Source organism: Ruditapes philippinarum, unplaced genomic scaffold (assembly GCF_026571515.1).
Source record: "Ruditapes philippinarum isolate M1 unplaced genomic scaffold, ASM2657151v2 ctg56_1_1_1_1, whole genome shotgun sequence".
Taxonomy (NCBI): domain Eukaryota; kingdom Metazoa; phylum Mollusca; class Bivalvia; order Venerida; family Veneridae; genus Ruditapes; species Ruditapes philippinarum.
In genome coordinates, this window is record NW_026862156.1 from 108129 (window position 1) to 126491 (window position 18363).

Consider the following 18363-nt stretch of genomic DNA (forward strand, 5'->3'; position numbering starts at 1 on the left):
ATAGTCGTGGGGTCAAAATTGGCTCTGCTCCTGGGTCATAGGTTTTCCTTATATGAATAAAGTAAACACCTTAAAAAATCTTCTTGTCTGAACGGTTCAAGGCTTAAAGCTTTGATATTTGGAATATAATATCATCTATAGGTCCTCTATGAAAGTTGTTCAAATTTAGCCCAAGTGTCAAAATTGGCTCTGCACCGGTGGTCATAGGTTTTTCTTATTGCTTCGCGCCCGCAGGCGCGGAGCTATTTTTGTTTACTATTTTTTTGTCCATGGGCCCGGATTTTATCAATTAATCCCTTCGATTTACAGCTAAAAATAAATTCGGATTCAATAACTCCTTTCGTTTATTATATTGGTTCCCCCTTCGGTGATTCGCAGCATGTCATATTAATGAATGAGAACCGGAAAGCAGTTCTGCTGTACATGAATTCGAAAGCTTTAAATAGCTATAAATGTTCTGATTTTTGACACTTTGGTTATAAATTTGTTATTTCCCTTTTTTAGTAGTACATGAAATTACAATTTGTTTCATTTTCAATTACATTTACACACAGCAAATCAAGTATGCTATTAGTGATTGAATTTGTCAATATAAAGAAGATTTCAGGCATAAGACCTTAATAATTTTGCTTTTGATAATTATTCTTAATTTATATTTATGAAACTAAATGTTTAATAATAATATATTGATATATTGGTTGTTTTGAAATAATTATAACTTTAGTATTTAAAATTACATTTCATTGGCATCATTGGTTATGCACGGACGTAAATTATCAACACTTTGTGCTTGGTGACATGTCCGGGGTCTGTACTCGACAGCGAAAGCTGTATTTTGTGCCCGTACGGGCGGATGGACCCTCATTTAACATAGACTATAGATAGATAGATCGCATCATTGGTAACAATGGAAACTTTGATCTGCAGTTTGAACATGAGGTGTATTGTTTTTTTTTATGAATGGTTTTAAAGCAATTCAGCAAAAAAAGGTTATTGATCTCCCAATAAATCAATTAACAATAGCTTTTAATATATCACCAATGTCAAGTAGCTTTTAGATCTTTGACTCGCACGCACATGATGTTAGTGAATTTCCTCATACCTGCCTAAAATTCAGGTAACAGTCTTCTATCAGTATTGAAAGAAACCATTTTTTTTTATTTGACATGAAAATAATTCATGTAATATTACTATATTATAATATTAGTCCCATTTGTTACTATTTGTATATTTGTTACAATTATAATAATAAAAAAACAGATATTTTTGACTTTGATATTTTTATCATCTTACATGTAAGTTACTGAATACAGTAGTGACACAAACAGAACACAGTACAGTCATGTCACATAACATTTACAAGTCTTGTAATTCTTGTTTGTATTGAATGGAATTACTTTCCTTACCAGGTAGGCATCAGTGAAAGCATTATTTCAAATTTAATATCTGGCCCCTCTTTGTATTTATGGACAGTGCATACTATAAGTATAATTATGCAAAAAATGGTTTACAAAACATTCGGGAAAAATCTACAATAGTACTTAATCTGAATATAACATGACCTGTGTGTAGGAATAATTTGGTAAGGTATTTGTAATGAGCGCATTTTTTGCGCAGAGCTTCTCAATTGCTGCATTGCAGCAACATTTGTACTTTGTATGTGTATAGTCAAAACTTAAAAATCTTCTTCTCTGAAGGTCTTGGGCCACTGAAATTTCATACTGTATATTCTATAGTAAATCAGTCACATTTGAGGCTTAATTCTGGATTCCACTGTTCTTGATGAATTATATACTGTCTTCAACTTTTACATCACTATTTGTCCGGCGTCCATTGTTTGTCAATGCATCAGTGTGACCGTCGTCATCTTTTTATAGAAATGACTTCTTCTCAGAAACTACTGGGCCAAATATGATGAAATTTTCTTAGGATGCTCCTTAAGCATGAAGCTCTACTTAAATTGTTAAAATGGTTCTGCTCAATTGAACATCTGGGACAGGAAGTTATTAAAATCTTCTCCTATGAAAGTGCAAGGCCTAGAGCTTAGATATTTTGTGTGTTGTATTGTCTTAGGAAACTCTACAAACATTGTATTGTTCAAATTATAGCCCTGGGGTCAAAATTGGCCTTGTCCCAGGGGGTCATTGATTTTCCTGATATTTATATAGTTAACACTTAAAAATTCTTCTCCTCTGAAAGTGCAAGGCTTAGAGCTTAGATATTTTGTGTGTAATGTCATCTAATGAAACTCTACTAAAAGTGTTCAAATTATAGCCCTGGGGTCAAAATTGGTCCTGTCATGGGGGGTCTTTGATTTTTATTATATACATACAGTCGAGACTCTTAGCGACCCCCTGATTTCAACGACTCCCTGTCTTATCCGACCTTGTCTCAGTCCTCCCAACGTATTTTCCTATATAACTGTTCTGAATTATACGACTCCCTGTCATATGTGACAAGCGACCCTAAATGTCTGGTCCCAATGCATTGCTTTGTCTGATTTAAAGGACTTTTACACCTTTTAATCAGATAAATAATGCCTGTTTTAACACCCAGAGGGCCAAAATAATTAAGTCCAATTATAATCCAGTAGTCAGTACTCTTCAAACAAACTCTACACACCTCTGCCTCAATTACACGGTTTACATGCATACAGGTATCAAGTGACGTTGTGTCTACTCCCTACTGCCAAATATGGTAAGCATTATGCAATCAATGTGTGTGTAATGTACATAATGACCTGAGTAAACTGGATGATTTTTAAAAAACAATTATGGAGTGCCAACAGAAGATTTTTATGCCACCGAAGCATCTGCCATGCGGTGGCATATAGCGATTCACCTGTGTGTAGCCCTCTACCAAGATTATTCAAATTATAGCCCTGGGGTCAAAATATGCCCCGCCCCGGGGGTCATTGATTTTCACTATATGTACATATAGTAAAAACTTAAAATACCTTCTTGTAAAGACCGAAAAGGTCTAGAGCTTAGATATTTTGCATAAGGCATTGTCTGGTAGACCTCTACCAAGATTGTTCAAATTATAGCCCTTGGGTCAAAACCGGTCCCGCCCCGGGGGTCATTGATTTTCACTATATGTACATACAGTAAAAACTTAAAATACCTTCTTGTAAAGACCCAAAAGGCCTAGAGCTTAGATATTTTGCATAAGGCATTGTCTGGTAGACCTCTACCAAGATTGTTCAAATTATAGCCCTGGGGTCAAAATCAGCCCCGCCCCAGGGGTCATTGATTTTCACTGTATGTACATATAGTAAAAACTTAAAATACTTTCTTGTGAAGACCTAAAAGGCCTAGAGCTTAGATATTTTGCATAAGGCATTGTCTGGTAGACCTCTACCCAAATTGTTCAAATTATAGCCCTGGGGTCAAAATCGGCCCCGCCCCGGGGGTCATTGGTTTTCCTTATATGTATATAGTAAAAACTTATAGTTAAAACTTAAAAAAAATTCTTCTAGCAATTGACAAATGCTAAAGGTTAGATATTTGCATGAAACATTGTGTAGTGAACCTCTAGCAAGATTGTTCAAATTAAAGCCCTGGGGTCAAAATTGCCCCCGCTCCGGGGGTCATTGATTTTCAATATATACATATAGTAAAAAATCAAAAAAAATCTTATTGTCTGAAGGTACAAGGCTTAGGGCTTTTATATTTGTTAAATGATATCATCTATAGGTACTCTACCAAAGTTGTTTAAATTTTGCCTCTAGTGTCAAAATTAGCCCCGCCCCGGGGGCCATAGGTTTTACTTATATGTATATAGTAAAAAACATCTTCTCTTAAATTTACAAAGGCTTGAGTTAAGATATTTTGCATAAAACATTGTGTAGTGAACCTCTAGCAAGATTGTACAAATTACAGCACTGGGGTCAAAATTGGCCCCATCCCCAGGGGTCATTTATTTTCACTATGTACATATAGTAAAAAATTAAAAAATCTTCTTGTCTGAAGGTACAAGGCTTAGAGCTTTGATATTTGGTATATAATATCATCTATGGGCCCTCTACTTAAGTTGTTTAAATTATGCCCCTAGTGTTAAAATTGCCCTGCCCCAGAGTCGATAGTTTTCCTTTAATGTATAAAGTAAAAACTTGAAAAATCTTCTTCTCTGAATTCACAAAGGCTAGAGGTTAAATAAATGGCAAGTGAACCTCTACCAAGATTGTTCAAATTATAGTCCTGGGGTCAGAATTGGTTCCGCCCCGGGGTCATTGATTTTCATTATGTACATATAGTAAAAAAATTTGTCTGAAGGTACAAGGCATAGAGCTTTGATGTTTGCTATATAATATCATCTATGGGTCCTTTACCAAAGTTGTTCAAATTTTTCCCCTGGTGTCAAAGTTGGCCCTGCCCGGGGGCAGTGATTCTCATTATGTACACATAATAAAAACAGAAACTAAAACAAATGTTTTCTGAATGGGAGAAAGCTACAGCTTAGATATTTGACTTGAAATGTTGTTTGGTGGACCTGTATCAAGATTGTTTTGAATTAAACCCTTGGGTTAAAATTTTGCCTTGCCCAAGGGTACATTGACCTACTTTCTTGTCATTTGATGTACAGCAATGAAATTTTGACCATGTGCACAGTTTTAGTTGTAAAATTGAACTTTGATATCAGGTGACCTAGATTTTGAGAATGTGACCTACTTTCTTGTCCTTTGATGTACAGCTTTGAAATTTGAACCATGTGCACAGATAAAGATGTAAAGTGAACTTTGATATCAGCTGACCTAAATTTTGACAAAGTGTCTTACTGTGTTGTCCTTTGATGTAGTCATGAAATTTAGACTGTGTGAAATATGATGTTCACCACCAAATTCACTAGACTCAAGTGCATTGATATATTCCTACTCTGATCTTTTATTGGATTAACAATAGATTTAACCACTAATCTGATAATAAGAATTACATAGGTCAGGGATCTATGCATTATGACAATGCATTTTGACAATCTTCAATTGTGTAGAAACAAAAAAAATCTCAAATGCAATCTTGTTTTTAACAAATTTGCTCGTATAAATGTAATTGCCCCCAGGCTAAAAAAGAAATACCTTTAAATGTCTCCTTCTACAGAACTAATTGATAGAAGATTACCAAACTTTGTCTGTAGCATTCTCACGTAGTCTTTTATCTTTTACTGAAAAGCAGTTGTTTCTGGTGAGTGACTCTTGGTCATCATGGCCCTCTTGTTATTGATGGATTTAATTCATTTTTTGACAAAAGAGCACTGATGAGAAAACTGACATGATGATAATTTATATGTGACCTTCACCTTTAAATTACCTTGCCCATCAAGGTAAAATATAAAATATACAAGAAGTTCTGTTTCCTAGGAGTACTCATTGCTAATATATTCTTCCTCTGATGTCTTTGACTTTAGAAAAAAAAGAAAAAGTCAGCTGTACCCCTGCTAGGTGGTGGTACTTGTTATATTAGGTCATGGTATTTTTTTCTTGTTTTACAGTCATACAGGTGCGGCACGTGCTGCTGTTGACAATCTTACTAAATCTCTTGCTATAGAGTGGGCATCTCATGGAGTCAGGATTAATTCAGTTGCTCCGGTTAGTATATTAGGATATTTTCTCTACAAACCCTTTTACAAATAAGAACTTTTTTGACATCATCTTTTGACAATATATACACAGTGACATACATCTATTACTATTTTTATTTTTCCTATTTTGAAAAATAGAATTATAAATGGCATTCATGGTAAAGATCCTCAGAATTTACTTTGAGTTGAAAGTGCAGTTTTCTTGTTGGTTTGACTGGAGGGGACTATATTATATAGTTACCCTCCATCCATCTTTCCATTCATAAGTCAGTTTGCACTTCCAAATAGGGATTGGGTGTCATCTATCTGTAAACAGAACAAACAATAGGATTCATTCCATAACAGTACAGGAAGTGGCCACAACAAAAGAAAATAACAATAGAAATGCTCCTTTATCACAATCTGGTCACAGGCCGTCTGCAAAAACTGGATCCAATGATAACTCAAAGTTAATTAACTTAAAGTACTGAAGATATTTTTATGAAACTTGAAATATGGAAAGATGTCAGTATTGCGATTATGCGATGTGATGTGGTGACATCTATCCATTCACCTGGTGCACGCGCGTGTGTGTGTGTGCGTGTATGTGTTTGATATAGATTATAAAATGAGCTAAAAAAATCTTAAAAATTCAACCAAATTACCAGGATTGTTACTTGGGTGAAAGGCTTCAAAAGATGTTAAAATAATATGATTCCATGCAGAAACCTGCTTGCCATGGCAACCAAAAGGAATAATAGAAACGAACTAAAAATTCTTCTCCTCAAGACCCACAATGCCTAGATATTTTCTTGTGGACATCTACCAAGATTGCACAAATGGTAGATCTGGGTTCAAAATTGACTTACTCCTAGGATCCATGTGTATCATCAAAATTTAGAAATATATGTCATGAAAACTTAGAAAATATTCCTCTTCAAAACTACAATGGCTAGGGCTGAGATATTTGCCATGAAACATTGTCTAGTGAAGGACTACCAAAATTGTTCAGATTATGCCCTGGGGTCAAAATTGGCCACACTTTTCATTTAATCATAAAAAACATTTTGTTACTAATCTTGGTCAAGATGTTTGTCTAAAAGTCGCTTAAATGAGTTCGAACATGGTTCAACTCAGATGAAAAACTAGGTCACAGGAATCAGAAATAAAAAAAAATGTTAATACTTTATAGGCTTCTGTTTCGGTCCAAATATCCTTGAAATTGCTCTGAAAGAATGTGTCAATGATGTCTAGCTCAATTTGACTATTGGTCACATTGGCTAACACAGCCCGAATATATGTAAAACCATTGTTAATGCTCTAGAAGCTACTGTTTCAGTTCAGATATCCTTGAAATTTAAAAAGATTGTTTTGATGATTTCTAACTCAAGGTAAAACATAAGACTCCTGAGTTTAAAAAAAGGTCACACAGCCAAAATGTAGAAAACCTTGTTAACACTCTTTAGAAAGAATTTTCAGCCTAATTATCCTTGAATTTGGTCAGAGGGTTGTTTAGATGATTACTTGCTCAAGTTGAATATTGATTAACTGGGGTCAAAAACTAGGTGATACAGACCAATAATAGAAAAACCTTGTTAAAACTCTTGAGGTTACTGTTTCTGTCCAAATATCCTTGAAATTGGTCAGAAAGGTTGTTTTGACGATTTCTAGCTCAAGATTGTGTCTAATCTGGGGTTAATAAAAAGTAGGTCACATAGGTTGTCTTTCCTAAAGGTAACATTTTAAGTCCAAAAATCTTTGAATTTGGCCAGAAATATTGTTTTGAAGATTTCTAGCTCAAGATTGAGAACCTTTCATCCAGGGTTTTCATTATTAGCTCACCTGAGCAAAATGTTCTTATGGTAAGCTCTTATCGTGAGCTGTCCACTGTGGTGTGTCATCAACAATTACTTTAAATCTAACATATCTAAAACCAATGACTGGACCTTTTTATGAACCTTTTTGTTTCGCCTCTACGGAGTAGTGGCGACATATAGGGATCACTTCTCCGTCGTCTGTCTGTCTGTCCGTCTGTCCGTCCGTCACAAAACTTGTCCGGACTACTCCTCATAAACTACTTGTGCAATTTCATCCAAACCAAACTTTACAGGAATGATCTGTACCAAGTCTAGTTGTGCATTTTGTCAGCATTTTCCGGTTCAATGATTTTTGTAAGAGTTATGGCCCTTTGATAATTTTTATTTTTAAAGTTTGTCCGGACTACTTCTCTTATACCACTAATGCAATTTCAATGAAACTTTACAGGATTGATCTGTAGCTCAAGTCCTAGCGCATATTGCACGCGTTTTCCAGTTGAATGATTTTTGGCCGAGTTATGGCCCTTTGATAAAAAGGTGTTTTTTTCTGTGTGTTGCCAGATACACAAAAGCTTGTCCGGACTACTCCTCATGAACTACTGGTGCAATTTTATCCAAACTTTACAGGAATGATCAGTACCAAGTCTAGTTGTGCACTGTCTGTCTGTCCGTCTGTCACAAAACTTGTCCCCACTACTCCTCATAAACTACTGGGGCAATTTCATCCTAACTTTACAGGAATTTATGTCGCCACTACTCCGATCACTTCCGCGTCTGTCACAAAACTTGTCCCAACATGAAATTTGCCATCATGAGGCGACACATGTGATCACTGATCGCTCTTGTTCTATTGACAGATGTCTTTTATATTTGGTAGGAACATAAAATTGGGTTCATTTTCTTCGAATGGAGTTAGGGGTCAGTTGGGTCAAGGTCACCAGTGCTAAAAATAAATTTTTACACTTTTGCTCATACAACCTTTATTTATGGACATATGTCTTTCATATTTCATAGGAAAATAACTTGCATGGTATTCTTCTGATTGAGGTAGTGGTCAGTGGGACAAGGTTACCAGTGCTAGAATAGTTTTTATGCCACCGCAGCATTTGCGATGCGGTGGCATATAGCGATTCACCTGTGTGTGTATGTGTGTTCAATAGATTATATAGTGAACTTAAAATATCTTCTTGAGATTAAGATGTAAAGTGAACTTTGATATCAGCTGACCTAGATTTTGACAAAATGTCTTACTGTGTTGTCCTTTGATGTAGTCATGAAATTAAGGCTGTGTGAAATATGACCTTCACCACCAAATTCACTAGACTCGACTGCATTGATATATTCTTACTCTGATATTTTATTATGCCACCGCAGCATCTGCGATGCGGTGGCATAGAGCGATTCACCTGTTTGTGTGTTTGTTTGTGTGTTCTATATATTATATAGTGAACTTAAAAAATCTTCTTGTGAAAAACCACTAGTCCAATTTCCACCAAACTTGGCAGGATTGATACTTGTGTAAAGGGCTTCCAAAGCAAAGTTGTTCAAACAATTTCATTCAATGCAGAAATCTGGTTGCCATGGCAACCTAAAGGAATTATAAGAAAAAATTAAAACAATCTTCTTGTAAAGACCCACAAGGCCTAGAGCATAGATATTTTGCATAAGGCATTGTCTGGTAGACCTCTACCAAGATTGTTCAAATTATAGCCCTGGGTTCAAAATTGGCCCCGCCCCGGGGGTCTTTGTTTTTTACAATATGTACATATAGTAAAAACTTAAAATACCTTCTTGTCTGAAGGTACAAGGCTTAAGGCTTTGATATTTGGTACATATTATCATCTATAGGTACTCTACCAACGTTGTTCAAATTTTGCCTCTAGTGTCAAAATTAGCCCCGCCCCAGGGTCAGGGGTTTTCCTTTTTTTATATAAAGTAAAATCTTTAAAAAATCATCTTCTAGAAATTGACAAAGGCTAGAGGTTAGATATTTTGCATGAAACATTGTGTAGTGAACCTCTTGCAAGATTGTTCAAATTAAAGCCCTGGGGTCAAAATTTGCCCTGCCCAGGGGGGTCATTGATTTTCAGTCACTATGTACGTTATAGTAAATAATTAAAAATCTTATTGTCTGAAGGTACTAGGCTTAGAGCTTTTATGTTTGCTTTATAATATCAGCCATAGGTCCTCTACCACTCTACCAAAGTTGTTTAAATTTTGCCCCTGATGTCAAAATTGGTACTGCCCGGGGGCATTGATTTTCATTATGTAAACATAGTAAAAACAGAAACTAAAACAAATGTTTTCTGAATTGGAGAAATCTACAGCTTCGATATTTGACATGAAATGTTGTTTGGCGGACCTGTATCAAGATTGTTTGAATTAAACCCTTCGGGTCAAAATTTTGCCTTGCCCAAGGGGAAAGCGACATACTTTCTTGTCCTTTGATGTACAGCCATGATATTTGGACTATGTGCACAGGTTTACTTGTAAAATTTGAACTTTGATATCAGGTGACCTAGATTTTGATGATGTGACCTACTTTTTTTCCTTTAATGTGCAGCTATGAAATTTGAACCATGTGCACAGATTAAGATGTTAAGTGGACTTTGATATCAGCTGGCCTAGATTTTGACAAAGTGTCTTACTGTGTTGTCCTTTGATGTACAGTCGTTGAATTTTGGCCATGTGAAATATGACCTTCACCAACAAATTCACTAGACTCAACTGCATTGATAGATTTATACTCTGATCTTTTATTTGAATAACAATAGATTTAACATCTAATCTGATAATAAGAATGGACCTTTCCGTTTTTTTCGTAGCAGAACATTTAGGCACACCTTTTCCATTAATTGCTAGGTCAACTGCTCACAAACAGTATCACAAACATAAACAATTGTTCTTTTGTGCAAACAAGGTCAACCAGTGACTATGTATTATCTCAGTGTAGCAATTGGATAACAAGTTAGTCAATTTACATATAACTGTAAACACCAGAAAGGTCCCTTAGATAGGTGAGTGATCTGTGCATTATGGCAATCTTCAATTGTATAGAAACAAAAAAAAATCTGTTCCTACATTACTATTAAGTGTTGTACATGTTTTAATGCGGTGGCATAGCATTTTTCACAAATGCAATCTTGTTTGAATAACAATAGATTTAACCACTAATCTGATAATAGGAATTAAAAAGGTCAGGGATCTATGCATTATGATAATCTTCAATTGTATCGGGAAAAAATCTGTTTCTACACTAGTATTTAATGTTGTATTAATGCGGTGGCATAGCATTTTTCACAAATGCAATCTTGTTTTACACTGTTTCCCATATAGCCTTTCTTTATTGACAAATGTATTTAATAGCTGGTAGGAAGGGGATTAAACTTAGCACTGGTATTTTTCTTTGGATTTTTATATTGTAGGGTTAGTTTCCCAATGTCACCAAGTTAGGTCCCAAAAATAATTTTGTGACACTTTTGCTTATTGCAAGCCTTCATACTAGTGGGTTGACGTCGGTTTTGTATTTCCATTTATTGGTGGAAGGAAACTCCATGATGACTCTTCCGATTTTGACGGGATGGTAGGCCTGTCCCAGTGGTGGTCACAGGTTTCGAAGGAGATGAAAACATTACATTTCTACAGTTTAGCTGGCCACAGCCTTTACTTTTTGACTGATGTTTTTTGCATTTGGTAGGATGGTCTTCTTCCTTTGGATTGAGTTAGGGGTCAGTTGGGTTAAGGTCATCAGTGTGAAAAATAGATTTTTTTTTCACTTTTGCCCATATAGCCTTTATGGACATATGTCTTTCATATTTGGTTTGGAAGAGAACTTGCATGTTATTCTTCCGTTCCATTGAATTAGGGGTCAGTGGGTCTAGGTCACCAGTGCTAAAAATAGAATTTTACACTTTTGCCCATATAGCCTTTATTTATAGACAGATGTATTTCATATTTGGTAGGAAGATATCTTGCATAGTTTTTAGCTCGACTATTCGATAAGAATAAGGAGAGCTATTGTAGTCACCAGAGCGTCGGCACTTATGTTAAAGTTTTTGTAATACCTCAAATATTTTCAAAGTCCATTGACATATGGCTTTGACACTTTGCACATTTGTTCACCATCATGAACCCAACCTGTAGGCAGGAGGAAGGTTGTTTTAATGCTTTCTAGGTCAAGTTCGAAGATGGGTCATCTCCGGTCAAAAACTAGGTCACAGGAGCTAAAAATAGAAAAAGCTTGTTAACACTCTAGTGGCTGCAGTTTTGATCCAAATATTCTGGAAATTTGTCAGGAAGGTTGTTTTGATGATTTCTAGGTCAAGTTCGAAGATGGGTCATTTCCAGTCAAAAAATAGGTCACAGGAGCTAAAAATAGAAAAAGCTAGAACACTCTAGTGGCTACAGTTTTGATCCAAATATTCTAGAAATTTGTCAGGAAGGTTATTTTAATGATTTCTAGGTCAAGTTCAAAGATGGGTCATCTCCGGTCAAAAACTAGGTCACAGGAGCTAAAAATAGAAAAAGCTTGTTAACACTCTACTGGCTGCAGTTTTGATCCAAATATTCTGGAAATTTGTCAGGACGGTTGTTTTAATGATTTCTAGGTCAAGTTCGAAGATGGGTCATCTCCGGTCAAAAACTAGGTCACAGGAGCTAAAAATAGAAAAAGCTTGTTAACACTCTAGTGGCTGCAGTTTTGATCCAAATAATCTGAAAATTTGTCAGGAAGGTTGTTTTAATGATTTCTAGGTCAAGTTAAAAGATGGGTCATCTACTGTCAAAAACTAGGTCACAGGAGTTAAAAATAGAAAAAGCTTGTTAACACTCTACTGGCTGCAGTTTTGATCCAAATATCCTGGAAATTTGTCAGGAAGGAAGATTGTTTTGATGATTTCTAGGTCAAGTTCGAAGATGGGATATTTCCAGTCAAAAATTAGGTCACAGGAGCTAAAAACAGAAAAAGCTTGTTAACACTCTACTGGCTGCAGTTTAGATCCAAATATCCTGGAAATTTGTCAGAAAGGTTGTTTTGATGATTTCTAGGTCAAGTTCGAAGATGGGTCATCTACGGCCAAAAACTAGGTCACAGGAGCTAAAAATAGAAAAAGCTTGTTAACACTCTAGTAGCTGCAGTTTTGATCCAAATATTCTGGAAATTTGTCAGGAAGGTTGTTTTGATGATTTCTAGGTCAAGTTCGAAGATGGGTGATCTCCGGTCAAAACCAGGTCACAGAAGCTAAAAATAGAAAAATCTTTATAACACTGTAGTGGCTCCAGTTTTGATCCAAATATTCAGGAAATTTGTCAGAAAGGTTGTTTTGAAGATTTCTAAGTCAAGTTTGAACATGGGTCGTCTCCAGTCAAAAATTAGGTCGCATTGCCCAAATATGGAAAACCTTTTTAACACACTAGCGGTCACATTTTGGACTCAATTGTCATCAAACTTGGCCAGGATGCTTGTCTAAGACATTGCTTGGATGCGGTTGATGGGTCAGGGGAGCTATCCAGGGCCATCATGGCCCTCTTGTTATACATAGGCTTATACAGCCTTTATTTATAGCCTGAAGTTTTTAATCCCCTTCCGCGTAGCGGCAAGGGGATTATAGGAATGGCCTCCGTCTGTCAGTCCGGCAGTCAGTCCGTCTGTACAAACCCAGAGGTACTTGTGTGACTTGGAGAACAATGGGTAACAGTAAATTGTCTTTGATCCTATTCATTCCGTTATTACTTGTGTGTCTTTCTTAAAGCGTTGTGTGACTAAAAATGGCTAAAAAAGTACATAAGAACTATTTCGTAAGTCCGTCCATCTGTCTGTCTGTAACACTGTCGTGTCCCCGCCATAACTTTTAAACCGCTGAAATTTTCTGAAATAACTTGGCACAAGTGATCGCCATATTGAGAAGATGTGCAGAGCGCAATAATTGGGTTGCTGCCCCCACAGTCAAGGTCACACTTAAAGGTCAAATGTTAAAAAGTCTTTATTTCATAATAAAAAGTCTACATTTCGTGTCCACTCCATAACTTTTAAACCGCTGAAAATTTTTTGAAATAACTTGACACAAGTGATTACCATAATAAGACCATATGAAGAGTGCAATAATAAGGTTGTTACCCCCAATGTAAAGGTCACACTTAAAGGTCAAATGTTAAAAAGTCTTCATTTTATAATAAAAAGTCTACATTTTGTGTCTGCTCCATAACTTTTAAACCGCTGACTTTTTTTTCACAAATGATTACCATTATAAGAACATGTGCAGAGCGCAATAATTGGGTTGCTACCCCCAAGGTCAAAGTCACACTTTAAGGTCAAATGTATAAAAGTCTACATTGCATGCACCCTCCATAACTTTTAAACCTCTGAATTTTTTTTAAATAGCTTGGCACAAGTGATCACCATTATGAGATGATGTGCAGAGCGCAATAATTGAATTGCTACCCCCAAGGTCAAGGTCACACTTACAGGTCAAATGTTAGAAAGTCTACATTTCGTGTCTGTCCATAACATTTAAACTGCTGCAATGTTTTTAAGATAACTTGGCAGAAATAATCACCATTATGACACCATTGGCAGAGCACAATAATCAAGTCAAAACCCTGAAGGTCAGGGTCACACTCAAAGGTCCAATGTAAAAACATTTATTTTTCATGTCCGCTCTATAACTTATTGACAATACAAAGGTTTTAAAATTACTTGGCACAATGATCCCCACCATGACACAATCTGAAGAGCTCAACATCCAGGTTGCTACACCCAAGGTCAAGGTTATAAGTCCACCATAACTTTTTATACCCCCAAAAACGAAGTTTGGGGGGGTATTTAGGAGTCACCCGGTGGTCGGTCGGTCGGTCCAGCGGTCCGTTGCATTTTCCTTGTCCGGAGCATAACTTGAAAACTAATGGTTGGAAGTCAATATAACTTCATACAATGGTCAAGCACATTGAGAGGAAGTGCAGTGCACAAGAACCATAAGTCCATCTTGACTAATTACAGAGTTATTGCCCTTTGTTACTTTTCCTTGTCCGGAGCATAACTTGAAAACTACTGGTTGGAATTCACAACAACATCATACAATTGTCGAGCACAATAAGGGGAAGTGCAGTGCACAAGAACCATAACTCTATCTAAAGTAATTACAGAGTTATTGCCCTTTGTTACTTTTCCATTGCTTTCTTTTGCCCGGACCATAACTTGAAGACTAATGGTTGAATTCAATATAATTTCATACAATGGTCAAGCACATTGAGAGGAAGTGCGGGTGCACAAGAACCATAACTCCATCTCTACTAATTACAGAGTTACTGCCCTTTGTTACTTTTCCTTGTCCGGAGCATAACTTGAAAACTACTGGTTGGAATTCAAAACAGCTTCATGAAATTGTCAAGCACAATAAGGGGAAGTGCAGTGCACAAGAACCATAACTTCATCTTGACTAATTACAGAGTTATTGCCCTTTGTTACTTTTCCATTGCTTTTTTTGTTCGGAGCATAACTTGAAGACAAATGGTTGGAATTCAATATAATTTCATACAATGGTCAAGCACAGTTAGAGGAAGTGCAGTGCACAAGAACCATAACTCCATCTTAACTAATTACAGAGTTATCGCCCTTTGTTACTTTTCCTTGTCCGGACCATTACTTGAAAACTACTGGTTGGAATTCAATACAATTTCATACAGTTGTCAAGCACATTAAGAGGAAGTGCAGTGCACAATAACCATAACACCATTTTGACAAATTACAGAGTTATTGCCCTTTGATACTTTTCCTTGTCCAGAGCATAACTTAAAACGTACTGGTTTTAATAAGAGGAAGTGCAGTGCACAGGAACTATAACTCTGTCCAGAGTAATTATAGAGTTATTGCCCTTTGTTACTTTTCCATTGCTTTTTTCTTGTCCAGAGCATAACTTGAAAACTACTAGTTGGAATTCAATACTATTTCATACAATGGTCAAGTATATTGAGAGGAAGCACATTGTACATAAATCATAACTCTTTCTGGACTCATTTAAAAGTTTTTGCCCTTTGTTACTTTTTATTGTCCTGTGCATAACTTAAAAATTAACTTTGGAATTCAATGAAACTTTATACAATGGTCTAGGGCAGTGAGATGAAGTGCAGTGCACAAGAACCATAACTCTATTTGGACTAATTACAGTTATTGCCCTTTGTTACTTTTTTTTAATGTGCATAACTTGAAAACTTGTAGTTGGAATTCAATACAACTTCATACAATAGTCAAGGACAATGAGAGGAAGTGCAGTGTATAATAACCATAACTCCATCTTCAGTATTTATAGAGTTATTGCCCTTTGTTCCTTTTCCTTGTCTTTTTGGACTTATTGCAGAGTAATTCAATATAACTTCATCAATGGCAAACCACATTGAAAGGAAATACAACATACAAGAACCACAACTATCTTTAATTGCCCACAACCATAACTGTATTTCAATTGTTTTACAAGGTATTCTGTTAGTAGTAACATCCTCATTTCTGAAGCAGTCTTGCGGGGATATTAATCACATTTAGTGATAATTCTAGTTTACTTTATTGAAGATTTTAAATAACTTTGTACTAATAACCACTATATGAGATTATGTTCTTATGATATGCATGACACAACATCAAGGTCATGGTTGGTAAAAGGCCAAGAAGTACACATTCATGTTCACTGAGGAAGGGGATTTAGCTGTCCTTCAGACTGCCTTGTTCATATTTCCTTGGATAATCCAGTGCCGGGAGTCACAAAGTCAATGTCACTTGTAATGACAATAGATTGTTTTACAATTTTTTATACAGCCTTTGTATTTTTTTACCAATGTCTAATATTTACAAGGAACATACCTATGGTGGTCCTTTTATTTTTGATGGAGTTTGGGTTTGCTGGGTTCAAGGTAAAGTTTTGCATTTACATGTAAAGATACTAGTATTTGATAAAGTTGAATATGTTTCAACTTCATCACAAGTCAAAACAATGACTTTACAACTTATAATTTTCACAATTACAAAACTGCATGATTCTGTCAAGTTATATCTGTGTTTACTTTTTTTTTGGCAATTTTATGTCTTTAACTGAATGAATGGGTAAATATGTTTTGAAATATTGTTTTGAAATATTGTTACTGACAAGAATCTGTGCCAGGGGCATTTGTGTTTAACAAACACGTTTTTGTTTTGTTTTGTTTCTTTTTTTCAGGGAAGTTCTATATATTCAGACACAGCAGCTGCCAACTATGGATCACAAGATATATTCAACATGAATATCCCTGGTGTTCCTGCCAAACGACTTGGCACTGTTGAAGAGGTTGTATCTTTAGATCTTTGAATATTTTAGCTGACCAAATTATTTGAGGAAATGTTAAATTTCCAATTGTGAAATAAATAAACAATATTATGTTACCAGAAAATCAGTATTCTTCTTAAAATATACATTAAACATACCTGTAGTAAATGATTTCTCTGTCATCACTGGCACCAGTTAAACAGTGTGCTTATAACAGGTAACATGAATCTTTGGGTCTATATTCTTGAAGTGAAAGCACTTTACGACTGTGCTAAGAGGGATTTGTAATTTAGATCATTTAACAACTGGTTATATACATTCATATCGATTTACAATAGATTGTAACGTTTACGGAATTTACCGACTATGGGGTCAAATGCAAGAGTGCCAGGTCAATGTTGTTGGACAATAGCAATGACATAAATGCAAGTTTGTCAGTTTTCATCAGTCAAGCACATGTTTTTATAAGCACTCATGACAATTCATTACTGTAACAATAAAAGCACAATAACATATTTATTTCAACAACAATTTATCTAATATTTGAAGTGAATTGATCATCGGACGAAAACAAAAGTAGCAACTATCATGAACCGGAAGTACATATTAACGTTTGCAATATGAGGGAACATTAATTATACAAATGTCATTTACGTTGGTTTAATAATATTTTATTGCGCTTTTGAATACTATTTTAGAACGTTATTTCTACAAAATAACATTTTTTAACAAAGGGCAAAAATGTTGAACAACAAGTTCTAGCAACATTAGTAACTGTCCTTCCCTTAAGCATTATAAGATATAGAAACAAAAACATGTTTAAACACTATACACATGAGCAATTACAATTATTAAAAAGGATACAAAAACAAAGTAGCAAATAGAATTCGACATCAAATTTAAAAGAATAAAATACATTTGCTAATCAATTTTTTAAATATAAAAAATAATAGTAATTTTCCTGCACTTGCAGTATGTGATGGTTTGTATGGCTGGCAAAATATGTCATTTATAAGGGGAATTAGAAGAATTAAAATTGGAACAACGATTGTTATTTTTACATGTACTAATTTCTTATTATTTAAATCTATGTGTATTTTTTATATGCCCGAAAGGGCATATTATGTTACACCCCCTGGCGTCTGTCTGTCTGTCCGTACGTCCGTCCGTTAGCAATTCAATTTCAATTTAAGTTCCATTTGGCCCACAATGTTCAAACTTCATAGGATGATTGTCCATATTGGGTAGAAGACCCCTTTTGATTTTGGGGTCAAAAGGTCAAAGGTCAAGATCACTATTACCTTAAAATTGAAAAAAGTTTCCAGAGCATAACTTAAGTTTCTAGAGAATAACTTAAGTTCCATTTGGCCCACAATATTCAAACTTCATAGAATTATTGTTTATATTGGGTAGAAGACCCCTATTGATTTTGGGGTCAAAAGGTCAAAGGTGAAGATCACTATTACCTTAAAATTGAAAAAAGTTTCCAGAGCATAACTTAAGTTCCATTTGACCCACAATATTCAAACTTCATAGAATGATTGTCCATATTGGGTATGAGACCCATATTGATTTTGGGGTCACAGGTCAAAGGTCAAGATCACTATTACCTTAATACTGAAAACAGTTTCTGAAGCATAACTTAAGTTCTATTTTGCCCACAATATTCAAACTTCATAGGATGATTGTCCATATTGGGCAAA

At 35.4% G+C, this 18363-nt stretch overlaps 1 protein-coding gene across 1 annotated transcript in view; it reads left to right on the forward strand.

Moving 5' to 3' along the window:
* LOC132718126 (peroxisomal trans-2-enoyl-CoA reductase-like) overlaps positions 1-18363 on the forward strand; it is a 127051-nt gene that overhangs the window by 95857 nt on the left and 12831 nt on the right. Inside the window, exons 5-6 of the mRNA XM_060701753.1 lie at positions 5488-5584; positions 16574-16681. Of these exons, the coding sequence (XP_060557736.1) occupies positions 5488-5584; positions 16574-16681 (205 nt within the window). The remainder of the gene's footprint in view (positions 1-5487; positions 5585-16573; positions 16682-18363) is intronic.